Source organism: Lineus longissimus, chromosome 14 (genome assembly GCF_910592395.1).
Source record: "Lineus longissimus chromosome 14, tnLinLong1.2, whole genome shotgun sequence".
In the NCBI taxonomy this organism is placed as follows: Eukaryota; Metazoa; Nemertea; class Pilidiophora; order Heteronemertea; family Lineidae; genus Lineus; species Lineus longissimus.
Window position 1 is genome coordinate 5,131,858 of NC_088321.1, and position 27,489 is coordinate 5,159,346.

At 39.2% G+C, this 27,489-nt stretch overlaps 2 protein-coding genes and 1 long non-coding RNA gene across 4 annotated transcripts in view; 1 reads left to right on the forward strand and 2 right to left on the reverse strand.

The window, feature by feature from the left end:
• Positions 1–181: 181 nt before the first annotated feature.
• On the reverse strand, positions 182–9,632 carry LOC135499038 (uncharacterized). The gene is made up of 8 exons (XM_064789669.1): positions 9,463–9,632; positions 3,465–3,530; positions 3,008–3,117; positions 2,743–2,843; positions 2,289–2,328; positions 1,088–1,173; positions 850–905; positions 182–473 (listed from the first exon to the last, which is right to left on the reverse strand). Exons 1-8 carry the CDS (start codon positions 9,582–9,584, stop codon positions 437–439), a joined length of 618 nt encoding a protein of 205 aa, XP_064645739.1. The 5' UTR covers positions 9,585–9,632; the 3' UTR covers positions 182–436.
• Positions 9,633–11,155: 1,523 nt separating this feature from the next.
• The window catches only part of LOC135498832 (uncharacterized), a 399,598-nt gene continuing 383,264 nt past the window's right edge, over positions 11,156–27,489 (forward strand). The window contains exons 1-2 of the long non-coding RNA XR_010449150.1: positions 11,156–11,193; positions 11,545–11,620. This is a non-coding gene — a long non-coding RNA (uncharacterized LOC135498832). The remainder of the gene's footprint in view (positions 11,194–11,544; positions 11,621–27,489) is intronic.
• On the reverse strand, positions 14,705–17,023 carry LOC135499141 (uncharacterized). 2 transcript variants are annotated; one of them, XR_010449262.1, is made up of 5 exons: positions 16,638–17,023; positions 16,174–16,279; positions 15,871–16,040; positions 15,233–15,386; positions 14,705–14,959 (listed from the first exon to the last, which is right to left on the reverse strand). XR_010449262.1 is itself a non-coding variant. In XM_064789820.1 (4 exons), the coding sequence occupies exons 1-4, from the start codon at positions 16,653–16,655 to the stop codon at positions 15,339–15,341; spliced, it is 342 nt and encodes a 113-aa protein (XP_064645890.1). In that variant the 5' UTR covers positions 16,656–17,023; the 3' UTR covers positions 15,215–15,338. The 2 variants fall into 2 exon arrangements, 1 of the variants encoding a protein (XP_064645890.1); XM_064789820.1 differs by lacking the exon at positions 14,705–14,959 and having other exon boundaries at positions 15,215–15,386.

The following is a 27,489-nucleotide window of genomic DNA, read 5'->3' on the forward strand; positions in this document are numbered from 1 at the left end:
CATATGTTCTGATGTTCTCCCGTGAACTGTTGAGCCAACTATTTCGAAGTTGTGCACTACAAGCTCTTTTCTCCACTGACAGTTGCCTCAAGTACAGCAATGCATACATAAAACTGTAATCAATGTTGACAGAGACCATGACAAAAATATCACGAAGAAATCATTGAAAAATAAATCTTGCTTTATTTACAGAAAACAACATTACATGTACATGTCACAAATGATTTTGAAAGGCGATTTTGTGCAGTAACATTGTCGCATAATTAAACAACTCATTATGTCTGCATGTATACTGGCTTATTTGGCACTTGAAGAAGTCCGATAATCTCTCAGCATGGCTTGTGAGTGTTCACTCGTGAGGTGGCGGAGTGGTTCCCATGTATCATCTTGTGGACCGTCGTAGCCAACCCACTTCACTCGATATTCGAGAACACCCTTATTTTTTCGGTGCTTGGAGATCTTCTTGACTATACCTGAAATATGTTTGGAAAAAGTTGTTAAGAGATACCAGAACAAAAATTGCATTCATTGACATTTAATGATGAGTTCTGCTGTATTTGCCAAATCCCCTAAGACCTTTCTTGCAGCAACCACAACAATATGTTTTTGCTACAATATTGAAGCTGCCTGTATATCACTATTTCATTGAAGGAATTCATAATTCTTTGTCATATATTGTACTGGTAAAATGACTTTTGATGCTTATTATTGCAAAAAAGGGATAATTTTTTAGGCCAAATATGTGATTTAAACCATTTCACAAACACTTCGTGCATACTGGATTAAGATTGGATGCATGGAATAATCTACCATTGGTTGGACTCTAGGAATAAGAATCCTAAAATGTACCTTGAGTTCGAAGCTGTAAGTTTGGCTACATCTTCGCTTAATTGCTCATCCGCATCCTAGAAGAGTGAATAGAAATGGTTTGAATAAAATGTTTCAATGTTTGTAGTGAGGTTAGAAAGAAGAGCAACAAATTGCGATCAATATAATGTAACTATTTAATGAAGAGATTTAAAAACAATGATCAAATCAATGTTTTAAACATGAATAAGGATAATTTAGAAAATACTTCTGCACCTACCAGTTTCGCTGACTTCTTCTTTCTCATGCCAACCCTGGATTTTGTGTTCTTCATCCGAACTCCCAATTCCTCCTCCCAGCTGACTCCTAAAGATGAGAAAAATAATGATGAGCCCAATAATGGTTACTTCACATGGTAAAAGTGCTATTCAAAAGTTGCCTTTATCATGAAAATAACTGTCAGCCAGTACCAATCATGGTACCACTGTACCTAAACTAATAGATGTCTCTCACCAGTTAATATATATAATCATATTTATTCATGTAAATTAAATTACACTACAAATGTGCAAAAGTGCAAGTGCAACAAAAGTACAAAAAGTGATGACAAAGAAATGAAAGACCCTCCCAATCCCTACATATAAGGCATAGACATTTAAACAGGGCTACCCAGTACAGAGTACCCCAAGAATTACATTCATATTATCGATATCTATCCTCAAAAGTGTGTCTATACATTAAAAAATATCTGATAACAGCAGCAGTTTGCTGCAGTCTATAAAACTCCTCCTTTAAAGGTACCTTGAAAGTTAGAGGAACGTGGTTCCTGGGTATATCTAACTCACTAGCCAAGTGTGAGAGTGTATTTGATACATTGGAGCCACTGCCATTCAAAGAAAGCGTACTCGCAAGATTAACATAGAAATTGGAATTGTTTACAGCCTTACGATAACAGTTGTTTTGTAACAATGTTTTTATTGAAGAGGTATCTCATATTAGTGGCAAAAGGGCACAATGAGTCCGAGGGTGAAGTCTACATAATTTTCGGCACCGCTTTTCTCCATGCTGTATATAATTCGCTTACTACTTTAGTATTTAAATCCCACAGGACTGTACCATAGAGTGACATGCAATATGAGTAAAAAAGTTTGATTTTTGTTTCAAAATTGCAAAAATAAAACTTTGATATGCGGACATTTACCCGCCTATTGAAATCTGATACTGTTTTATGTATGTCTTGAATATTTACCCTCAGTCCAATTAAGTTTCCTAAATGGAGAGCAGTAGCTTCAGCAGTTACAGGAATACCCTGAAAAGTGATAACTATTGGTATAAGATTTCCATCACCTGGTTCCAGACAGAAATATAACAACTGACAAGTTTAGAAGGGGCAGTGTTGTAGTTTTCTGCGGCATCTCGCTTGATGAAAACAAATAAAGGAAACAATGTTAATATTTTTCCACACAGCACATTGTACTTACTTGGGTTCACCGACTTCTTGAACGCACTGCCCTTGTTATCCTGAAAGACATTGTAAAATGATCGGTATATCAGTATGTAAACAAAAGTATCTTCGAAGTATGCTGCATTTTGTGAATTGCCCAAAGTACAATTTCAATGGTTCACCAAGACTCTGATTGCATTGAACAGATTATGAAGATGAATTGTGTCTTTTTCTAGATGAAGGTTATTAAAAAACAGTGCAAGAAAAACAGAACAGGCCATAGTTAATTCTTCTACTTCCAGATTATGCGAAAACACAAAAGTGCACATGTACATGTATGAATGAATGAGGAAATGACACACAGGGTAGGTCATATTGTCACAGGTAATCAGACAAAAAATGAAAATATGTTACAGTATGAGACCAATGGATCTTTTTTCAAAATTGCTCTTGGTGATAATATGTTGTAAAGGTACAGATAATATACTTACTCGAATGGAAGATTTCTTTGAAAATACTGCTGGTCGTGGCATAGGCAAGGGTAAAACTGGAGCAACTCCAAGCCCACCTCCCGCAAGGTAATTGAGCATGACTGGATAAAAATAGTTAAGAAAGAATTAATTGCACCGCAACGATTGAGGAATACATCCAACAATAATTGTAAGCAATGCTCTGACGTTACTGGGACGGCGGAGTGGTGACCATTGCACTACAAAACCTAACGTTTTCAAATAACACCTTGATATAAATGCTTACCTGTAGCACTGCCACTGGGTTGAACTTCACTGGTGTTGGTCAATGGTAGAGATCCTTCTTCATCTAAGCTGAGGGTGTCTTCATCATCCATCACCAATACCTGTGGCATACTGCAAATGTAACACAGTGTCATTGTTTTACATAAATGCACGAACCAAGTAATTCAACCCTTAATGACGAAGAGGCTAATAAGCAAAGATGTCAATGTCGCATGATACCAGCTTAAAATCATTGAGTTTTTTAGGCAAATATTGGTGCCCATTTTCTCAGTTTTTGTAGTAAATACATGTTTACTGGCCTCGAATTTAACAAAGGGCACCGCAATAAGGTGGACATTGCCCATTTAATGACATTTGTGTTATTTATCACAAAGACCAAAGTATCTGTCACCATTGAAGATCAGGTCAATTTGATAATGCTTCTACTTCTAGCAAATGTAGATAACAGGGACCCTCACCTAGAGGTGTCGGATGACATTTCTTCAGCAGCATAATGTGGTTGTTCAGGTAGGGTGCTTGATGCACTGTAAAAATCAAAAATTAAAAACTGAATAGCAAAACCAACAGATCAAGAGTGCGTGTAGAAGCACAAAAGGAGGTACATCGGTTGCTTAGTTTTTAGCTCAGCTGACAAAGTCAGCGGGGCTAGTCAAATAGCTATTCGATTGGTGTCCGTCCTTCCATCCTTCCATCTAGCCATCTGTAGACAAAGTTGGGCATTTTGTAATAATACAACCGAGGCACTTCAAATCTAGTCTTGCTTATAAAAACCGCAGAAAATGTTGGTTACGGAAAAAAATTTGCGCAATTCGACTCAAATTCAGCTCCCCAGGGGGCAAAATGCGTAAATGAAAAAACAATGATTTGACGCTTTATTCCAGCAGATAAAAGCTTGAAATAAAGTTGAAAAAGTCTTCATGATACAGAAGTTTTGACATAAAATAGATTAGAGTCAATTTATATCACCAGTTGGCGGTAGTGAGCAAAACTGCTGTTTGACCCAGTGTAACATCTGTGGTTGTAGAGTGTTTCCAAACAATAGGCAGCTAGAGAGCACACGACTTTTCAATAGGGGGGATACACAGAAAAACTTGTCAATCTATTTTTGAGCGTTCCCAAACAATGAGGGGAAACACTCGAAAACAGAAACACTCAAAAACATTACACCGGGATGATTCCGCTTTAAATTTCCCGCCGCGAACTGACATGAAAACCTCGAACCAGGGAATACCCGACTGCTGGTATTGCCAGTGCATTCACTGTATGAACGGCTCGTCTGGGGTAAATTGACGAGGCGGCTCGACCCTCCACTGCGCGGTCGTGGTTACCTGGAGTACTATCATCAAGAAAATGGCGGTGACCTTTTTATTTCTACCGGAGCGATGATTTTGTAAGTGACAAATTTTCTTATTTAAGCCTTTACGGAAATGTATTTTGGTACGAAACTTCACACGTTTATAGAAAAGATCAACGAGAATGTGTTTAAATGCCCTCATAACGATGAGTTCAACGGAATTTGGTCAAAACAACCTTCGAATGGAGTCAACTTTCTTTGCGAAATTGAAGCGACTACCTCATTATTTATCGTAATTTATGCAGATCTGAGTCCAGCTGATGGGTGATGTTCTGATTTGTGTTCAAACTATTGGAAACTTCGGAAATTAGTTCTATTAGTTCTACTATTCTGCAGGAGTACATTATAGCCATTGATGTTGACAGCTGAAAGCACGAAAGCTTTGTTTATTTATCAAACTGTATCGAGTGTTATCGAATCGAATGGATGTGTCGATCGTCGGGGCGGATTGATATGTGGTTGTGCGTCCAAGGCGATTAGGTCATTCAGTTAGTTTGAGAAAGATCATGATCATGAAGATGCGTGTTGTGTTATCATAACCGGAAAATAATTTGAAGTTATTAATGGTGTTGTCATTGCCATTTTTTGCATGGAATGATAGTTCGAGAGCTCTCATCGACGTATTCAGCATTGACGGAAAGTAGGTCCAGATTTGGCAACACGCCAGCTGTCTCACATGTTCCTCCTGGAGTCACCAGGTGCTACAGCCAACACTGTACAATCACTTTGACGTCTTGTAATAATCTTTGCCAAATCAGTGATTCTTATATAATTTACTCCATGATTGCAATCAACCTTTGTTAAATTCCAATCACCTACAGGTCAGGTCAATCTTTTACCAATAAAGTAATTTTCTTAAGCGCCTCTTTATCTTACTTCTTCACATACAGGGCATCCCAAACACTTTGCTAAATCCACTACCCCCCCCCCCCCCCTCCCCCCCATTTCAAGTTGGTATTGCACCAGTCCCAAGCTCAACGGTACAATGATCATGTAAGTGTCCAAATACCTTTTCAGGACATACTAGTATGAGGACATCAATTTTGATACCAGAAGCAAAACCAAACCTGTCCGTGTGTCACTGTGACATAGATCCTGGCGGTAGTTGATAAAGCTTGGAATCAGTGAAACCTTGGAACCAGTGATAAACCTTGGAATCAGTCCTAAAAATGCATAAAAACATGAAATAATGCCATTCGAACCTAACGTGGTTACGAATCAACATTTGGAGCTTATTCTTACATGATCAGATCGGAATTTTATGGTAATTTAGAAATCTGTCGCATATCCGATTCAATAGTCTGTATTTTAGAACAACCCAGTTGTACCTCGCCTCCAGTGTACAGTACTGATCTCCCAAATATGGGAAGACACGCCCACCACACACCCATAATATGAACCAATAGCGCTCCGCTTATAAATACGCCACCACCACGCGGGGCCTATTTGAACTACGGATCGGTCTGTTCATACAGGGTGATACAGAGAAAATTGGGGGCCTGTCATGCATTATGCATGGATAAAGTTGACGACTATGTCTAGGCCTAATTGTCTATGATTGACTGATATTTTATAACAAACGATGAATAAAAGAAGCCTAGTCATGTATGGTGCTGCTCCCCAATTTCGAGTCATCCCCAATTTCGCGAAAACCCGTTTTTTCCCGTTTTCTCGCGCGTCACTTCGTTTCCTGAGAAGAAATTTTCTGATTTTTGATTTTCATTTCGTTCCGCAAAGAAAGCGCCCAAAATGCGTCCTAAACAGGCAAGCAATTCTCTAATTACGTTCAAAACACTGGGTCAATACCTAGGATCATGCACACGACACAGAAACACAACAATCAGTCGCGCATGCGCAATACCCCGCGAAAATGGGGGAGCCGCTTCGGATTTGTTTTGGTCTGCATCGATCTTTCAGTGAGCGATTTCAAGATTAATTCACGCTTAAAACATCCACGCAGCACCCCAGATATTTCGTTATTGATCTCAAATTTCGTAATAAATAAGCTTTTGCGTGTATGGAATCGCTGGAAGCTAGTAAATCTACACTTAGTGATAAGACCCGCGAAAACTGGCTCCTACATGATATGTTTATTACCGAAGTTTGCGGATGAAAATTTCCTTCGCCGTGAGCGATTTCTTACATCTTCCAGTACACATCGAGGGATGCAGAGATCTTTGTGACGTCACCAGTTCTAAGCGGTTTTTTTATTCACGTGTGTGTTTGTCCTATGATCTCGTGCATCTAGTACCGAGCATAATACTTTATCGTCTATGGAATACAAAACAATCATAAAAACTAATTTTTGCTTCCATTGAAGAGAAATAAAATATTTTAACGACCACAGCGCATTGCCAACTGATGACGTCATCCTCCACATTAAAAATGTTTGCTTCTGAACTAACTGGCAAATTGCTATCAATAAAGTCAGCTGGGACGAGACTGTCAGTTGGGAGGGTATAAATCGTGGAAGGAACGCACCCGATTTCCCGCGCTATTTGCACAGTGATTCCATGGTTTACATTGAATATTCCAAGGTTTATCAGTGTTTCCAAGGTTTCACTAATTCCATACTTTATCAACTACCGATCCTGGCTCTATTGGAAATGTCGCACTCGCACTGCATTACTTCATGTGATGTCACTTACATCTTTCACAGTTGACAAATTGAAGCATCCATGGTTATTGTAACTATATAGTCCTTGCCAAATCTATCTAAAAGTATCAGTAAAACTGCCGGCGGGCAGAAAATTCATGCTGCATACCGTCTGCAGACTGGGGGTTTTCTCATGAGTCAATAGAATCTAAGGTTTGGAATTAGGGGACCATATCAGTAGTTGCTTTGCGCCAACTTTTTTTAAAGTTTGTTTTCTTATATTTGAATTACCTGTGAATCATCTTGCAGGAAGATTTTTTTTGGGTGTGCATGACAGATGACGTACTTAATACAGAACATGTATATTGTATCGGCCTGTTGTGCCTGTATGGGCGGTTATTACCGCAAATAAAGACAAACCAAAGCAAAGACACTTGTGTAGCATATCAAGGACACGTAGATTGATACTCCTATGTGTGCCACATCAAAGACATCTGGACCATACACCACATCAAAGATAACGATGCGAAGTCAACAGGCGGCGCCACTGTAGATTGCTGGCGGCCGTATGTTGTTATTTGCCACCTCTCTCCTATGGCAAGCCGTTTGCTTCAAAAAGTCGAAATGATTTTTTTTCTAGTCGAAATGATTTTTTTCTAGTCAAGATATTTTTTTTAAGTCAAGAAAAAAAATTTGAAATTAAATTTTTTTTCAAGTCGAGATATTTATTTTTCTTCTCATTTAACTTATTGAAGTTGAATCAATTAATAAAAATTTCACTGCGAGAAAAAAAATGATTATAAAAATAAACATAGTCGCTTATATCAACAAAAACCTATAGTTGTCGAAATCGTTTTTACTTTTCCCAAGACGGTGGCGCCGCCTGTTGACTTCGCATCGTTATCTTTGATGTGGTGCATGGTCCAGATGTCTTTGATGTGGCACACATTGGAGTATCAATCTACGTGTCCTTGATATGCTACACAAGTGTCTTTGCTTTGGTTTGTCTTTTTTTGCGGTAATAACCGCCCATATGCCTCCTGCGCCTGGTTGATTGGCCGGCACGGTTGTGTTCGTTTCAAAGGCAGCATTTCATGATAAAAAGTGCTGAATGACATGAGTAAATATAATTAAAGATAACAGAATGAAGAAACCAAGTGGGAACAGAAAACCATTGTATATCAAACACCCACCTTGACAGTTCTCCTCTGTCTCTTGATAGGCCTTTTTACACGGTGCTGGTTCAAGACAACCCTCCTGAACCGTCACGAGGCGTGTTCGGTTCAGGACGGTTCATTTCGCTTTTACACGGGGACGGTTCGACGATCTGGCCTCGATCCGGCTCCAGGCCGGTTCGTCACTAACATCGTCAATTGGTGGCGCTGATCAATCCTGCTGGCGGTGGAGCTACGAAAATATCACAACAACAAATAATGCAAAATGGTTTACGATGGCGCCGGTGAGATGCAGAGTTTTTGCTTTGGTACACAGCATTTGTATGGAAAGAAAGCTCTTGCGCTCGATAAATTGAAGATTTCACAGCAGTTTCTTTCCGCGGAAAATTTCATGCCAGGAACACGGTAGCTATTCCCGCGAATGACGTCACGCGAGTACCGTGCGCAAACCGGCTCGGAGCCGGTTCGCTTTTACACGCATAAATAAACCCTCCTCCACCGGCCTACACCGGCCTGCACCGACCCGAGACCGGCGATCAGAACCCGCCTCGGACCAGGAGGGTTCTGGACGGTAGGTTCGCTTTTACACGAGGGAAAATAAACCGGCTGGTACCTGAACTAGTCTCGATCCGGCTTGAACCCGCACCGTGTAAAAACGCCTATTGTTAAGTGAAAATACCGGCCTCTTTGACATTCTAAACAGGTGTTGTTAGGCCAAATAAAAAATGTTTTCAGGCAAATGTTTATTACTACAGTCCTGGTCACAAGATACATCCTAGCTGATTAGCATCATGTAGGCCCTACGTGCTAAATCCGTGCGAGTCACACATACATGTAGCGTGCCAGTGGATGCACTTGGTTCACAGTTAAAGGAATTTAGGCCTACACCCCAACTCGTGGTTTATCGCAAAGCCTGTTTGCACAACGGCCTAGATAATCTTTGTTCTACCGTTTGGCATATACCTGAAATGGCCTCTTATTTTTTGGTGTGAAAATCACATGGCAACTGTTGAGATGGTCCCCTAATTCCAGATTTTAATTTTAATACAGAAGTTGGCTGAAAGCAACTGCTGATATGGTCCCCTAATTCCAGACCTTAGATTCTATTGACTCATGAGAAAAACCCCAGTCTGCAGACGGTATGCAGCAGGCATTTTCTGCCCGCCGGTAAAACTGCTAAACTATGAATTGTATCTGCTTACTCAGCTGAGCGCCAGGCCCTTGGGCCTCTTGTTGGTAATTAAAACGCAAGGATCCAGCATGGTCTCGCATACAACCACGCCTGGAGAAAGTTCCTCAAAACTGACATGACTTTGGAAAATTGAACTTACATGTTTAATACAATTTTTAAATTCGGAATCACTGCCAGGAGTTCTGCCATCTTTGCCTTCCCCATGCTCCCCATAGAGCGTGGTATTTGCAGTCCATCGGGTAAGCCATGAACAGTGACCATCCATTTGTGATGATCGCTGTTTTAAAGGGAAACGAGCCCTACCAGTGGAAGCGCCTGAAAAAATATTATTCACAATGTGATCTTATTTCTGTTCCTGAAAAGTTGTTTTCAGTGTAGTTTCTCCTTGAAATCGATCACTTCAGGTACGATTACTGTGCACACCCAGCTAAATTAGTGTCTAGTTTCGTCTCTGATGACATTTATTTCGTAAAAATCGCTGTTTTTTTCTAAAAAGGTGTTTTTGTGGTCATTTTGGCTGTTTATTTCGAGGGTACGGTAGGAGGTCATCGTTCACTCGATAACTCTTTTTAAAATGAAATAAAAGCGTTTTAAGATACATGATATGAATTGATATTAATATTCGTTAAGTGGGATTGTCGGTGGACGTTCATTGTTGAACAGTTGTGCTGGAATTACGAAAATATATCGATATCGTTGAGAGTTCATTCATTAGGGGCCTGTTCTCAATTTTCCTTACAACGCCTCTAGCACTGGGCAATTGCCACCATCTTGAAAAGCAGTGCCGCGGATGGCTATCGCATCGCCACTACGCCTGAGAACACGATGGCTGCCCTGCGCTGCATTGATAGTTCGTAATAAATTCACATAAAAACACACCAGAAGATCTCCGATTTTATTTACAAAGATAATATTTTGTTATTTATTGATAAAACAAGCCATTTTACCACAGCAGGTGACACATTAGGCCTGAATAAGACTTTAGAATTTGAAGTGGTGGTGACGATGCCGATATCCAAGATGGCGGAATTATACCAGTGGTCAAATCTCATCTATTTTGGGTAATTGCATCATTATTTCTTTTTGTGATTGGTGATTTGTAAAATTGAGAATGATTGAAAAATCAGTATTTTTTCACCCAAAGGCATGAGTGAACATTTGATAAGTTTATTGTGATTTAATTGGTAATTTGGTCGACATTTTGACAATTATATTTAGCAATATTTCGATAAATGCGGACCTGCTTCTTCCTCTTTTCGTAGTGACGGTGTTTCGATAACTCAGGTCAGTTTCACGGCAAAAATAAGTGGTAGTTTTGAAATTCGAATGTGCATTTATTGATGTAACGATAAAGTACATTTCCGAGAATAATTAGTGAAAGTTTCAGTAGGTGTCGATTTTTGTAAAGTAGTGTATAGGCGATGGATTGGCTCAGCCATGTGCTCAACGTGTGGCATATTTCACATTGATACTACCAGTATCAATTACAAAAAAATAGATTGTGAGTAACAATAGGCCTACAATACAATCAATCAATGCTACATGTCATGAGGGTGGGAACGGGGAAGGGGGGGGGGTAACTGTCTCGACGTCCCGTTAGGAAAAAAGGCTTATCCCGTTTCCCAATATGCAATTTTAGCTGAATCGTGACGCAAAACACGGCTTGTCTCGAATCCCGCTAAAATAAGGGTGTCTATCCCGAATCCCGACAGTTATTTTCGGCCCATCCCAGTGTCCCGAAAATACCCGTTCTCCCCCTCATAAATAGTAGACCATATTGTCACATTGATGTTTTCTTTCATTAATACAGTTAGACTTCGAGATCTACATTTTCAACAAAGGCCTGGTGTAAATTACGTACTTAATGAAGGTAATATTAATTTCTTCAAATTTGAAGCATGACGTTAATGGGGTACCAGCACAACTTCATTGACTGCTACGTGGCGCTGGTGGTAACTAAGGTATTGCATCGCTCATATCACTTGAAAAAAACATTTACCCTAGTTACGACCAAAGCTGCTTAGCAGAGGGCGATACCTCATCAGGAGCGCCACAATCATATCATTGGTGTGAAAGCATTTGTATGAAGTTTTTCAGTTCTCAATGTGTTCAAAACCTTAATTGTGAAATTGTGCACTTCGAATTCAAATTTACGTCACTACGTTAGTTTGACATCCATTGATGTCACGGTAATTTCACTGTTATGCTGTGCTGCTTTCAGGTTTAATGACACGAATGAGTACAAGTACATTACATTTTTCGACGAAGGCCTTCTGTAATTTCATACGCTTCTTACGGTTAGTATTGATTCATAATTTCTAGTAAAAAAGTTAATTTTGAAAGTGAAAAATATGTTACAATACAATAGACCTGCAAATACCATATACGCAAGTTTTGAACAAATATCACACATATTCCCCAGTTGACTTGTGATGATATTGATAATGGTGGTGGTGGTGTTATCATGTACATGGCTTCTAACGTAGTAAATGTTTTCTTTTCAGCAACATTCAATAGATTTATTTACTGTATTATCATTTCGACCAAGGCGAATTCGACACTTCAATTACACAAGGTTAGTAACTTTTGTTCACAAAATCCAAATGGAGGCAAATACAGAACAATCAAACTTAGTCATTCCAGTCAGTTACTGAAGCACAGTGAAAACTGTCGGGAGCAGTGCAACTGATGGCATGTCAAACTTCCAGTGACTGTCCCTGTCCATATATTTCAAGACAGTACAAATCTTGTAATCATTTTGTTTATGCAATGTACGTTATTATGTATCATTTCAGCACAATCAAACTTAGTCATTCCAGTCAGTTACTGAAGCACAGCGAAAACTGTCTGAATTAGTGCTGCTGATGGCATGTAATTACTCTACTACCACTACCAGTGACAGTCAATGTCCATATATTTTCAAGTGTGCGAAATTAGTACTCGTCTACTTCTTAGTGTTATTTGAATGCAATGTATGTTATAAAAATATTTTTTCAACACTATATCAACATTCTCATTCCTGTCAGTTTCTGAAAATCAGCTAAAGCAATCGCTACCAATGCAGCTAAAAACAGCAATTCTTTTTGTTCCCAATGCCCATCCATGACAATATATTTCACGCATGTGACAAGCATGTGACAATCATGTAATCGTCCTGTTTTTTGTGTTCTATTCATGCAATAAATAAATTCAGTATTTTCAAATCATTGGTGCTACAAAACTATTCTCATTATAGATTATTCATATTTTATAAAATGCTGTCATGTCAAATTTTGTGTCCTATAAATCATTATGAAGTCGGCATTTTATATACAACTTTTGTACTCCTCCTAAATAAACATACAAATCTTGTTTTATGTAAACTTTGTATATGTGACCCGTCACAGCAAAACCAGGCGCATGTCGCTCTGAGCTTGGCAGGTTGAGACGGACTGTTTGTTCATTTATCTATTGTCTGCCTTTTGTAAAATATGAGCACATCAATTTCTTCCATTATCTCCTGGTGTCATTTAGGCTCATCTTCTGTGCGACATGTACCTGGTTTTGCTGTGACGGGTCACATATTCTATAGATATACAACACTCTAATGTCACAATGCCTCTCTCACTCGCTTTTATATAGCAAGATGTATGAATAAACATGACACACCAACTATGTACAAAATTGCTAACAAACTGCACCATTTGTCAGTACACCACATGAAATACAGAGATATGTCTTAATTCTAATCTTTCATTAGCGACACCATTTCTTACCCGAGTGCCTCCTTCATTCATACATCTTGTACTTTAACTCAAGATACCCATCTTTGAATATTTTTAGTATACCAAGTACTACAATGTCAATGTATTGAAGTCATGTTCTTGTAGTGTTATTGGCTTTCTATTATCTTGTCAAAATACCACTTGGTTCTCGCAAAATCTCAATAAAAACAAATGCTATTGCATGTATTGCATATTCTAACAGCTATCCACTGTATCGATTTATCCATCATCTGTACTATTTGTCACAAAAATGTTATATTATGTAAATCATATTTCATTACATAATGCACACTGCCAATTACTGCTGAACCATTCATATGTCATTTAAATAAATAATTTTCAACTTTTTAAAACCGTCTTATAGTACTGTTCTTGTCACTTAGCTGAACCAATTGCTCTATGGCATGAAATTTCCAGAAATGCCCCAGGGACTGAAAAGTGCTGTTTTAACAGAGAGGTGTCCTAAACTGAGAAGTCGAGTTGAATGGAAACAACCAATTTGGAACCAAAAACTACTGTCCTTATTAAAGAGGTTGTCCTCAATAGAAAGGTGTCCACAAAAAGTAGGTCCACTGTATATGAAAGTACAAACCCTGGTACATGTAGTGACATCATCTACTCCTCGATGTGGACACCTGCAAATGCAGCGACAATGTCACATCAGTTATTTAATTCATCGTCCTTTGTGCAGATGGCACCACCCATCAAGCATGTTGGTGACGAATAGTGTCGCAGCATTTCGTCACCGAGCTTACACGAAAATGCACTGTCATTCATTCAGCCATAAGAGCAAGACTGTAGGGTTGTTTCCAACTAAAACATGTTCGAAATGTGTCAAGCATTCGGAACACCCAAAGACTGATTAGAGAAGTCAAAATTGAATGGAAACAACCAATTTGGGACCAAAACCAGTGTCCTTATTGGAAAGGTTGTCTTTAATAGAGAGGTGTCTACTAACGGAGGTTCCACTGTACATAATGTAGGAACCCTGGTTGTGACATTGTCCACTCCTCCAGCTGCACACCACCAAATCCACAACAATGTCACACCAGTTATTTAGTTCATCATGCTTATGGTCATTGTACTTTCATCTTATGTAAAATGTAACTTTTTACACGGTTTCAATAAACGATTTGTAATTTGTAATTTGTAAATTATAAATTTCACTAATAATTTGACGCCGCCAATTCCACTGGTCTTCGAAATACGTAAGCTACACTGTTGACGACTATGACACTCCTCACAAACCACATTGTGAATCAGACGCCGATAGGCTTGTATGAATTTAAATTGACAATGAATAGGATTCAACAAGTTATGCAAGTTAATTCAATTTGTCACTGATGACATCGTTACAACCAAAAGCATAACAGTAATCCAGGAAGATAATAAAAATATCAAAGTTAGTGACAGGCAGTCTTTACCAATTTACCTACTAAGCTTTTTTATGAAATAAATTACCGGAATTCACATAAAATTCACAATGGAAGATTTTTTTCATAAAATAAATAGAAATGTGACATATTATGGGCAAAATAGAAATACTGAAGTAGCATGAACACGTTGCGTCAACTGAAAATTTATGAAGTAAACCAAAATAAAAATAACTTACAATAAGCAATATTAAGGGCCTCTCGAACCTTCTTTTCAAGGTCTTCAGATTCACCCAAAGTGCTGGTTCCAACTGCAGTCACTCCTTGGTTCCCCGACTGGTCAAGTTCAAGTGGGTGCCTTCTGGTTGCTCCTTGAAACCCCTGATTGATTTCTGTGGAGACCGGCGTAATAATTTGATATCCCACAGCGCTTTAACAGTTACGTTACTGAGGAGCGCTATATAAATGCGTCACATTATTATATTATTATACAATACATCTGAAAGTTAAGGACAACAATAATTTGTAAGATTTTAGAATATGGCTGCAATAAAACTTAAAAAGACAAGCCATAAGCTTTAAAAAAGGAATAAACTGATAGGTTCAAGACCTAGTTAGTATGTGTGCCTGAACACAATCATTGTGCAATAAGGTTAGTAAGTACCAAACCAGCTCCTCTACACAAAGCAAACCATTCCCTTTTCAATGACGCATAGGTGCAATGAGAAATCGACCAGCAATGATTAGTGAACAAACTTTAGACAGTGCTTACCAGATCTACAGTGGAGACGGAAATTTGTCACATTACTGGGGCACTTTCCCAGGAAGACTTTTCCTTTCCCATTGCCCAGGGCCACATCTTTCCCCGACTTCACGCCTCAACTAAGGAGGAAGACATCCGTTCCGTAAGTCCCCAGTTCTTGACACTGCAAAATTAAAAACAGCCAGGATTGAGAAATAAAAGAAAAAGCTCTGAAAAGAAGCAGGGTAGAACTTAAACAGGTCATGTAAACTTTTCACAATATGCCTAATTGTTCATGCAACTGAGTTCTCAAGACAATCTTCAGCAGCAACAACTTCAACATCTAACAATGTCTTTTGAGTGTGTTTATTCGTTTAACAATGGCTAAAGTCTCCACTGAGAATATTTTTGGGTTTCAGAATTATGCAATAATATTAATAAGTATTGTTCACCGACTGCAACAGAGAGATCAGGAGCAGAAATCTGATGGCACACAAAGGTTGTGGCACAAGGCTGCATTAAGTTGCATTGAGAGCACTGCCACCAATATCTTGCTCACAATTTCAATGGTGAACACATCAACACATCTTAAAGTACTACACAATTGGGTGTCATACTGGGTAAGCAATTTGCTTAAAATGTATTTGAAGTAAAATAGCAGTACTTACAGCTTCATCCAATTTTCTCCATAGAAATTCTACCCTGGCCATCCTCTCCCTTTCATTCGTTGGTCGTACGTCCAATAGTTCCCTTTTATCTTGGTAGCCTTTTTTGGCCGTGGCAGAAAGGGCATTCCACTCCTTGGCACAAGCCCGAAATTGTTCACCAGGAGGTTTATCTGATAGATAGAAGATTGACAGGTTCACAAGTTATCCTACGTCTTTTCCAGCACCAGAAAACTGTTGCAGGTCATGGAATACTACTTTTAAACTATTGAACACTAATTTCCTGAAATGAGGAGAAATATTCACCTTTCATGGTTTTCATTTTATCTTTAATAAATATGTTGTATGCGCTTGGTTTTCTCTTCTTTATCGTGCCGAGGCGAACAGGTGTCTTTGAGGTGAAGGTGAAGTACTGAAATTGATAAAATGAAACAAATCATTGTGCATGTTATTCTGCAGTCTGCAATTGTACCATCCTCTTTTAAAAACTCACATTGAAAAGTGTACAATTGCAGATTTCTGGTAAAGGCATTGTTTTTGTAGTTAAGGCAATCATCAACAATATATGGTTATCATATTTAAACGGTGCCAAGAGTATCATTGAGAGTGGTGATTAGATATCCAGATGAAAAAGAATGTCAAATGTTTCTAGGACAAACAGGTCTCAGCAATCCCACAGAAGTGATATTTTCAGAGACAGCTGTCACATTATTTGGATTTAACTAAATCCTAAAACTTCAAAAACTATTCTGATTTAATATGAAACATACCTTCACATTCTTGTACATCAAACCCAATTCTTTCGCAACCTCTTCAATTTTGCTATGATTATACTTTTGGTAGTTTTCAAACCATCTTTGTAGTACTGAATTAATTACTTTCGCTGATGATCTGTGAATTTTACTCGAGATCAGGAAGAAATATGCTGAAATGAAGAAGTGTGTAGCGGTAAAGGGCTTATATATTTGTCACCGTATAAACGTCGCAACTCTGAACTCAAACCGGAACCCAAAGACTAAACCAACTAAGATATCTTTTTACATTATTTATTACCCACGTCACTCTAACTTCTTATCTTCAACCGACACTGAAACATTATAAAATTATGTGCACAACAAAGTATCAACAAGAGTTGATATGAAAGAATCTTACCACACTATGAGACCAAGGGTGAAGGCAACTAATCGTGATCTAAAATGCTCTGGCACTTTTCAAGAGAACGTCTTGCTTAGCTAAAGAGTGCGGAGGATGGATTTCTGGATCTGCCAGGACTCACTCAAAACATCTAAACATCATCATTTATACTTAATTACACACACCCCTAATGGGTAAATAGCCCAGCCCAAATATCAGGCTCTGAGCCAACTAGCACTCAATAATTAAAGAAACAACCAATCAGCACACAGCTGTATCAATACAAGATTACTAGACAGGGCCTAGGGCAGGGGCCTAGTAACCAGCTGCTTATCAGGAAGTTCATAAAAGGGGTCAAACAGCTTAACAGAGAGAGATTACAAAACAATGGAAATGAGCAATTAAGAAGAAAGGTGTTGTAACTTATAATGGTTAACGATACTGGGTGTCTGGGTTCACCAGGGCCTGGGAAGAACACAGAAATAATAATTATAGCTAGGTTTAGTAGGCAATTCCTAATATTGTCACAAAACGGATCTTGGAAGTTGACTGAAGGCTACCGCAGCTGTTGGCAATGATTTTTGGTACTTAAATGCATGATCGAACATGTTCAGGGGGATAACGTTATTCCCTCTTAACATGTTATAGCCTATATATATTTCATTTTAAACTGCTTAAGTTTGAAGAAACCAAGAAAATCAAGAGTCATGACATGACATAATATAGCCTAGAGTGTATATAGAGGGCGTCTCCCTCACAAAATGCCGCATCTCCTTGGCCTACCATGCAGAGCAAATAGGCCTAGGCTATGCGACCTAACTTCACGACAATTTTTAGGCAATGTCAACTCTTCGGTATCTTTGATCAATAGAATCCTTCCTGGCAAAGGGGATGCGTTGGGATGCCTTATATGGTGGGCGGTCAACAGTACACACAACACACACGTGCACATACTACTGTACAATTATAACATGTACGCTAGCGCTACCAGTGTACCACGTGGACCAATATGTCACAGTCATTCCGTTCTACAGATCGGAGACAAGACCACTAATGAATATTCATAGGTTGGAGGTCCAGGCCTATCTATTAGACGAGTGCATGTTTTTTACTCTCAAGTACATATTTGGAGAGGTATTGACAAAATATTTGTTGTGGCAAGTCTACAGATATAAAGAAATTATTTGATGAAAAAAATTAATTTCGAATTTTGCTAATTGGGTAATAGGGGGCGTGTTTTGAGTTTTTTCTGCCAGTTGGCTGAAAAGAGTGGAAATATCAAAGTCTGTCTAATTTGTCGATTAAAAAAAAATTTCCGTGGTCAATCACCATTTTATTTTTCACCATTTACTTGCCCGACTGTCCGGAATAACATAATCTAAATTTCAGATTCACAACACCACGCGTTCTTTGATGCGTCGCGGTCAAACATTGACAATTTAACTGCTAAAAGGCTTAAAAAATCAATTGTGGTCTTGTCTCATCGAAACGAACTTTTGAACATTTTGGTTTCTTTAGTAATAGGCCAAGACTTATGGAATAAAAACTTACGAAGTAGAGTGCAGGAGTAAAAACACAGGTAAATACACGGTAAAAAAGCGGGATTTGCGAAAAGCACTGAAGAATAAACCTCGTTTTCGGTTTGATGATAATTTTGGTATTGCGCAACCCGCTAGTGCGCGATGATCAGGAAGGTAATCCACGTGCTCGAAAATAATCAAAGAACGAATTATTACCATAAAAATGAATTGGAAGTAATTTTACAATCTTTAAAACCAAACTCGCACAGAATACTGCAAAAATTTAAGAATGAAATCAGTGACTTACGAAACTATGCCTCACAAGAGACATTCAGTATAAAAAATAGTTTCGTTCATTCGCCAGGAGCTTGGCAGAAAATCTGTGGTATCTTCTTCAATAGAAATTGTACATCGTTGTAATAGTCGGGTCGGTGAACGTACCCGGACGCCCCGGACGAAGTGCTCAATCGCACCCCAAATCACCCACAGTCAACACCATTCTATTTGTGTTGTCGGGGGGGAGATGTCAGGCTATTGGGGGGGGGGGGGGTGTTGAGCTCTTATTAACTACACGTGCTTGTGGTCAACGTAGCTAGCTTTCGGGGGAGGGGTGGCCAAGGTGGTATCCAGTAACGGGAAGGAGCATATGTGGTACAAGACCACTTTCCCTACCACTACCATCCTCACCTACAGCCCCGTTCCGGAGGGTACGTATATCTGGCCTATAATGGATCAGGGTGCGGCTGTATACGTATGATCGGGGTGGTGATTCCGGTTTACCTAAGGACACAATGTAGGCCTAAGGCTTGAAACCGGGCAAAAGACCAGCAAGTCCATGGAGCGTTCCATCTGTTACTGGAATAAATAATTGATGATTGACGCTACTACTAAGGGGTAGCGCCAGGTCAACAGCGGCAACACACACTGAAAAGGCCAGTAGGGGGCGGAGGCGGGGACGGTGGGGGTTAGCGGGGCAGGGCCGGCTGGCGGCATTAGCCTTGATCCTGATGCCTATGTAGGACATGGGCAATGTGGAAACTAATTTCATATTCCGGGTTAAAAACAGGGCCGTATTTACTAGGGGGGGGGGGGTGGGGGGAACTGACCTCAGGCATCGGCGACCGAGAAACGTGTTTGTCCTGAAGATTAATGATTTTGTCTTGTTGTCTCAACCACTCCCAGAGATCATGCCCTAGTCCCATGACAAAAATATGACAAAAAATACGGACCCGAATGATGGGAGGACCATGCATCGCCCAGTGGTCCACCATGCAGTCAATAAAAATCATGACGAGATATGGCGATACGCTTTAAGAGCTAACAACATATCTCCGCGGCCGAGATATACGCAGGCGCATACATTCATGTAGTGAAGCATCGTTAACAAGCGCTCAACAAAATATCTTGGGATATGAAGATACGTTTCCTGAGCGCTTCATACAGAGAGACGAACCCTAACAGAAAACGCTTCGTTACGATTAACATCTCCTGAATCAGGTGGATTATCATTAGCATATAGGCAAGATCTGCAAATCGGCAAAATGGTTCATGTGCATGAACAGGAAAGTAAAGAATTTTCGCGGTTGAACACCGCATAAATCAAATACCATAGCAAATCCAGTCATGCAGACCCTTGCATTATGAAGTAGGCATAGTTTTCGGTAAATTCCATCACCAGGATATCTGCTGACGGCGAAACAATGTGTTCGGGAGCACAAAAAAGCTGATATAAATTGCTGATTTGTTCGATTTTTGTAACGAAATTCCGCGGCCAGTTATTTACATGGATCGCGACTAACATTTGCGATCTTTTAAACCGGCGATCTGGCTGTTCCCACCTCTAACCAAGACAAGAGTTGATGAGCCAGACATGTTCGCCATATCATGGGAGTATTGGTAATGACTTGTCCATTTCGTTTTTTACGTCGGTCATCAATTTCCCAATCATGATCAGGGGATGAAGATTTTGCACGTTGTGCCGCTCATAGTGGTTGCCAACAGCGCATTATTTGATATCCCACAAAGAATATGATATTGATCATATTGGGTGGTCATGGGTACGACATTCTAACACAAGGATGATGTTCCGAAATATTTCGAAGTTAAACACAACCATGAGGTATATATTTTTGAAAATAATTGACTGCACTGATTAGTATATGTATAGTGCTTGTCAAAGAATTCAAAAGTTAAATATTGTCTGTTTGTCATTGCATTTCAACTCTTAACAAAGGTTTGGTTTTTCAAACGTGGAGGGAGGGTATTTGCAATCTACTGTTTTATTTTTTTCTCCGGTTCATCGATGACATTTAAAATCACTTTTGAATTCACTTCAACTACGATCCATGATTGCTTGCACCGTGTGTTCAGGCCTTATCCATCAAAGCAATTTTTTATGCACATGGTACACCTGGTATATTGGATTGCATTCATTATTAAATTATTTTCATTTTTCAATCCGGGAACCATTACCAACTGTAAGGTTTACTAACATTTCGAATGAGACCATACATACTCTTGGTTTTATGACAACGATTATAGTGATCATGAAAACGCCTTTCACCAAGAAAAAGATTGCTGAATCCTGTTACAATGTCGTGTCCTTACCCATAGAATATCCTGAAAGAGTAAGAAGCGGGGGTTATAACATGTGAAGCCTCTACTAACACATTGGAAGGACACTTATTACACTAGTCGACTGCCAAATCACGTGATGACAAATATACGCACATGTAAAACGTGTGAATACTAGTAATAATATCGGATTACTCCAAAATGCTTTGAACGTCACCCATGAAAGTAAACAAACGATATTTATTTGACCATTTTAGAAATGCACCAGTTTCGAAATAAGTAGAAGGTAAGCCTGTTGGCTCATCACGGTGCCGCTTACTTGATGAATCTTAATATCTTAAATTGTAAGCTATGTATCATGCAGTTTTTTATTGCCACATTGTTGTTATGTTCATGGTAACGCCTTCCACTTAAGTACAATCGAAGATTGCTGTCGTGGTGTTTATAAGTAACATTGTATTCGTTAAATTCGAGGTGGTTTCTGACCAAACCGCACTTTTTCGAAAGAAATATCAATGATGGCATTGCATCGTTGCCAAATCTTCGAAGGCATTTTAAAAATTCCTTATAAGTGGGTAGTGTGAGTATTCCGAAGCCTTTTGTAAAACAAGTGGATCAATGCTTACAATACCCAACTAACCCGAAATGATTAAAACTAGTATGTATTTCACACATCATTTCTAGATTCTGGTTTGCTTATACGATATTCATCATAAGCACGGTGGCTAAAGGTATCGGTTTGACTATGAAAAATATGTCCTCACTCGGAGAGGAAATGACGTTACAAAAGAAACACACAAAATGTTATTTCATTTAGAGGGTCGTAAGGCCCGCATTTATTTATGTACCCCTTCAACACTGTAATGGGAGGGCCTTGTTTCTATTGTGTTGCAAAGGTAAACCGATACCGTTGCCCACCGTGGTTTAATCTAAATACAGTATCTTCTTTAAAAAACGCTAGGTTTTGTGTTGATATTAAGTTTCTATCATATTTACCCGAAAGTCTTCTCGGAATTTCTGCATCCTTATTGGAACGTCAGAGGTTTCTTTGGCAATCTGTGCGTACTTCAGCGTTTTATCAATCTGAAGTAGATTAAACAGTAAATAAGAAGATAATGCGATACATAGTTAGGGTTAGGGCGAGGAAACCTTGATTATCTCTGCAAATTTGCAGCATAGTGAGTAACTTGATAAGTATTCTGTGACTGGTTCATTCAACAAGCTCTAGAAACAGTTCATATTTCGGACACTTGGCACTTTCGCCAACATCTTTTCATCAGGAGACCTCTTGACCCCCTATCATCGATTATCAGGGTCAGTCGTGTGCTCTTCTCCCACACACATAAATAAAAAACTTGGTAATCTATAGGTGCCAAGTGAAAAGCCCTGAAGTTCAGGATGCTTTTGTGTTTTAACTGCAAAAGCAAAAAAATGATTAAATTGAAAATCTCCACTGCTAAAGCAGAACTGTTGGCTAGATTTGAGATCTCTGTTGGAAAACCCGTTAGTAATAGGTCAAAATCAAGTTGCGCGTTTCTGAATCCGAGAGCAGTGGGATCCTACTAGAATTGTCCTCCGAAGAGAACAGTTATAAAATTCCAAAATCATAGGTCAAAGTATGACATAATCATAAAGCAAGTCATGTAATAAGTCTTGTCAACATGATAGAAGCAATACTTGACTTGCCAAACTCAGAAATGCAGCGCCACTCGCGGACAAAGATAGAACAACTCGACATTTTTTTCACCGGTTTTCGCTGCGCATGCGTACCAGCCGTCATTTTTAGTTGATTTCCGCTTTTCGTGGTCATGTTTATAAATCTTCTGTGGTACGTCTGTTTCTTAACACGTAATAGTTATCAGATTGCTAAATTATCTAAATCATGAGCCTTAAAGAACTTTTTGAACTCTCAAAAACTTACACAAAACAAGTTCAGATTGCCGCCATTATTAGTTTCCGGATGGCTGGTACACATGCGCAGCGAAAACCGGTGAAAAAAATGTCGAGTTGTTCTATCTTTGTCCGCGAGTGGCGCTGCATTTCTGAGTTTGGCAAGTCAAGTATTGCCTCATTACAAGGGGCAAAAGTTACAGGTAATGTCATTTTCACTGCTGTTTTAAATTTTACCAGAGATAGAAATACAAATTCGAAGTAATAAATCCTAAATTCAGAGGAAAACAATTAATTTAGGAAAAATATAAATTTTGGTTTAGTCTGTCAGCAGTTTGGCAAAATGAATATCCCAGTTACGTTGGCCATGGGCTGTGCAGTCGCGATCATCCGACGTGACAATTTTGATTGCTGCTCTAGTTGTTGGAGATGATTCAGTTTGGGGCATTAAGAGTGGAATAATCAGATGCCCATCAACCATATCCCGACCAGGGCGATATGATGTCATATCCTAACGGGCAATATGGCGTCGGGTATCTTTCAGCCGTTAGCGTGCGGGGTGAGGGCAGCAGTCCCTCAAAGAAGGACTCCAAACCTCGTAGGATCGTGCCGAAGTCGACAAAGGCTGCTTCATGAGCCCAAGTCCCTTCGAACGTCATTTGATCATTCCTCCCATCCATTTGGTTGGTTGTGGACTGGAATAGTTCCAGAACTGTTCAGACCTAAACTGTTCAACTGTACCGATAGATCTGAACAGTTCCAACAATACAACAGAAGGGAATGTTCTGTCACTGTTTCAACCAACACCCCATTTCAATGGTTGGTGAGGTCTAGCCTAAATAAACAGATAGATCACTGTCATGATCAATTATAAAATGACACATCTTTATCAATAGGATTATCCACCGAATACAAAATGAAATCGTGCCTATTTCACTGAATACCTCACCTGCCTATTTCAATTATGCAACCTGGCCCGGTACTCAGGATTTTAGAACTGTTCTCTTTAGGAACAATTATCCGGTTTAGGAACAATTATCCGGCAAAGAGTAGCTTCGCAACTTCGTATAAGTGTAGTTAGGCCAAGTTCTGATTCGAATAGTGACAGAAGTGATGTTTGAAAGCAGATAGTGAATCCACTACCGTGCCTGTACTACAAACATGGCAAAGGTGTTCATGGCTTGGATGTTTGCAAACGCTTACAAAGCAAGTCAAACGATGACAAGATCAACTTTCATAGATCGCACAGGCTGTGTTAATGGTCATGTGGACATAAACTGTACTGGCATGTGAGGTAGATCCAAGAATTGGACACTACCGTATCGGAGGTGAGAAACTGTTGCACGTCTGGGCTCGTTTTGGAATATGCCATGCCAATCGTGACAGTCGCAGTCAGGGCTGTGAACAGTAACAAGGAGGTTGTCACGTACGCCTTTCTCGATTCAGGGAGTTCGGCATCCTGTTGTACCAAAAAGATTAATGCGAAATCTTAAACTTCGAGGTCCTAAGGTCAGAGTAAATCTATCAACATTGTCCATAAGTCTAAGTCCACTATGAGCAATATAAGCAAGAGGGCATTGACAAATGACCCTACTTGAGAGAAGTGAGCATCCCAGAAATTGATGCAGACGTTGACTTGCTGCTTGGTTATAACGTACCAATGGCAATGGAACCTTGTGAGAGCATTAAAAGTCGAGACAATGGCCTGTATGTATGGCGAGTATTTTCCGCAAAAAACTAAGGTGGTGGTTTTAACTGTAAAATGCTTGTTTTTCTGCATCATAAAGCGCGCATTGTGTATTATGTACGCCGTTGTACATCACGTCCTGTGTTTATCTTCTGTATTGAATTCTCTTACAACTGCGTTTAAGGTTTAACGTGATTCCACTCCTCACCGCTTGGTGTCGCTGTGTTGCATAAGTTAATAGACTAGACACCTACCATTGATGTGAAGGGAGAGGTACCCTTTGTTGTCGCTGTGAAAGTAAATTCAGTCCTTATTATTCGATGTTAATTCAGGGATTTTAACTAGAGAGACTAAGACTTAATATTGTGATATTTGTTACACCGATGTGAAAGTAAATATAGTCCTCGAATTTAAATAGTCTACCTAACTATTCGATGAATATTCGTATCTCCGGCGATGTTGGAGTATCTTGGACTTGAAAAAGCAGTGACACGTTTTAGAAGAGAAAAGCCCCTAACCTGTCTTGTATCTGAGAGTCGGGCACCTTGCAGAAGACAACTTGTGATTGTTACAATCAGTCCCAAACACTTTTCACACCCATTTGAATGAGAGGACAATTTTCGATGGTCACAATCAATTTCAAAACTCGTCACAACCACTTTAATACAAAGACAACCTGTCATAATCGTCACAGTCAATTTCGAAGTCTTGTCACACCCACTTTAAAACGAAAACAACTTGAGATCGCCACAATCAGTTTTAAGGACACTTCACACCCATTTTAATAAGAAGGCGGGTTCGATAGTCACAATTGCTTTCAAAAACTTGTCACACCCACTTTAATACAAGACAACTTTTGAAAGTCACAACAGTTTCACAATCAGTTTTAAAGACTTGTTACACCCACTTAAATACGATGACAACTTATGATTGTTACAATCTCGAAGTCTCGTCGACTTGTCATACCCATTTTGATGAGAAGACAAGTTTCAAGTCGCAATCAAATTGAAAGTCTTGTCAGACCCAGTTTGATGCGAAGACAACTTGTGATCGTCAAAATCAGTCTCAAAGATCTTTCTCATCAATTTTGATAAGAACATATAGAATAGTTTGTTGACCTAGACAACAGCTGAATCATGACCGATCATGGGATAAGTTCAGCCTAAAGGGTTTCAATGAGCTCAATGTCAGGGATTTCTAGCCAGAGAGACAGAGGTCAGGCCTAATTTTCCGTAATATCAGCTTGTTATGAAATTCTACAAACCAGGTGCAAAATCAGTCACGATGACGTATAACATTGTCGCACCCACCTGAGAAACCTTGTTCCAAGCAACGTCTAGATCAGTCAAAAGATATGTATTCATTGAAATTTACTAAAATCTCCGTTACTAAAGTGTCACAACCTAGTTGCTAGAAGACACGTTTAGTACGTGAGATAGAGTTATACGTCATTTTAACTGATTGTGACATTGGAAGTTGTCATCTGAAACAGTTCTTGTTGTATCAGTCCGATCTATACATTGTATAGATAGTACGGCCATAGACATAGACCTAGGTATTGTTCAGTTCTTATAAATACCTGGACAATCAGTTCCAATTTTCATCGGGGTAACAAATAGCATAAACAGCCGTCTGAGGCTCTCTATAGTTCATTTGAATCCCTGAATAATCATCGAATAATAAGGCAGGACTTTAAGAACGCAGGACCATATTTACCTTAAAATCGGTGTAACCGATAGACATCATAATCATAGTCGTAGGCCTGAACCTCTCTATTAACAATCCCTGAATGATTATCAAGTTATATGTCTATGTAAGATAAAATTTGATTTCGACTTGAAACCTGTCTTCTTATTAAAATAGGTATGAAAAATCGATGAGACCTCGAGATTGTGACAATCACAAGTTGTCATCGTATTTAAGTGGGTGTAACATGTCTTTAAAACTGATTGTGACTTTCGAAAAATGTCTTGTATTAAAGTGGGTGTGACATGTTTTTGAAATTGATCGTGACTATCGAAGCAGTCTTCTCATTCAAATGGGTGTGAAAAGTCTTTGATACTGATTATGATGATCACAAGTTGTCTTCTGCAAGGTGCCCGACTCTCAGATACAAGATAGGTTAGGGGCTTTTCTCTTCTAAAACGTGTCACTGCTTTTTCAAGTCCAAGATACTCCAACCTCGCCGGAGATATATATATTCATCGAATAGTTAGGTAGACTATTAAAAATCGAGGACTATATTTACTTTCACATCGGTGTAACAAATATCACAATATTAAGTCTTAGTCTCTCTAGTTAAAATCCCTGAATAAACATCTAATAACAGGGCAGGACCTTTGAAATCGAAGACCGAATATACTTTCACATCGACAACAAAGGGTACCTGTCCCTTCACATCAATGGTAGGTGTCCAATCTATTAACTTATGCAACACAGCGACACCAAGCGGTGAGGAGTGGAATCACGTAAGGCACTCGGAACGTTAAACGCAGTTGTAGGATAATTCAATACTGAAGATAATCACAGGACGTGATGTACAACGGCGCACATAAAACACAATAAGCGCTTTATGATGGCATTATTAAGCATCACTAATACGCCGAGTTAGACGAAGGTTAAGACGATAAACACCGAAAAACAAGCTTTTTACTGTCAAAACCACCACCTTAGTTTTTTTGCGGAAAATACTCGCCACATCTATGCAGTTAGATCTGTCGTATGTTGATCAGTGAGTGGTCTTGTTTAACCAGGCAATGAGGCAGGAAGCATTAATAGTTTTCGCGTCTCTGTGAATAAGTTGTGCTTTGTAGATGA

Excerpts from the sequence above, each read along its gene's own strand:
- LOC135499141 (XM_064789820.1), bottom strand. Across the intron at positions 16,041-16,173 it reads TAAAATGAAAACCATGAAAG|ATAAACCTCCTGGTGAACAA; the intron begins GTGAATATTTCT and ends TCTATCTATCAG. Across the intron at positions 15,387-15,870 it reads GGAGAAAATTGGATGAAGCT|TGTCAAGAACTGGGGACTTA; the intron begins GTAAGTACTGCT and ends TTAATTTTGCAG.
- LOC135499038 (XM_064789669.1), bottom strand. The coding sequence starts at position 9,584 with ATGGTCACTGTTCATGGCTTACCCGATGGACTGCAAATACCACGCTCT. Across the intron at positions 3,531-9,462 it reads TTAAAAATTGTATTAAACAT|TGCATCAAGCACCCTACCTG; the intron begins GTAAGTTCAATT and ends TGATTTTTACAG. Across the intron at positions 2,844-3,007 it reads ACCCAGTGGCAGTGCTACAG|TCATGCTCAATTACCTTGCG; the intron begins GTAAGCATTTAT and ends ATTTTTATCCAG.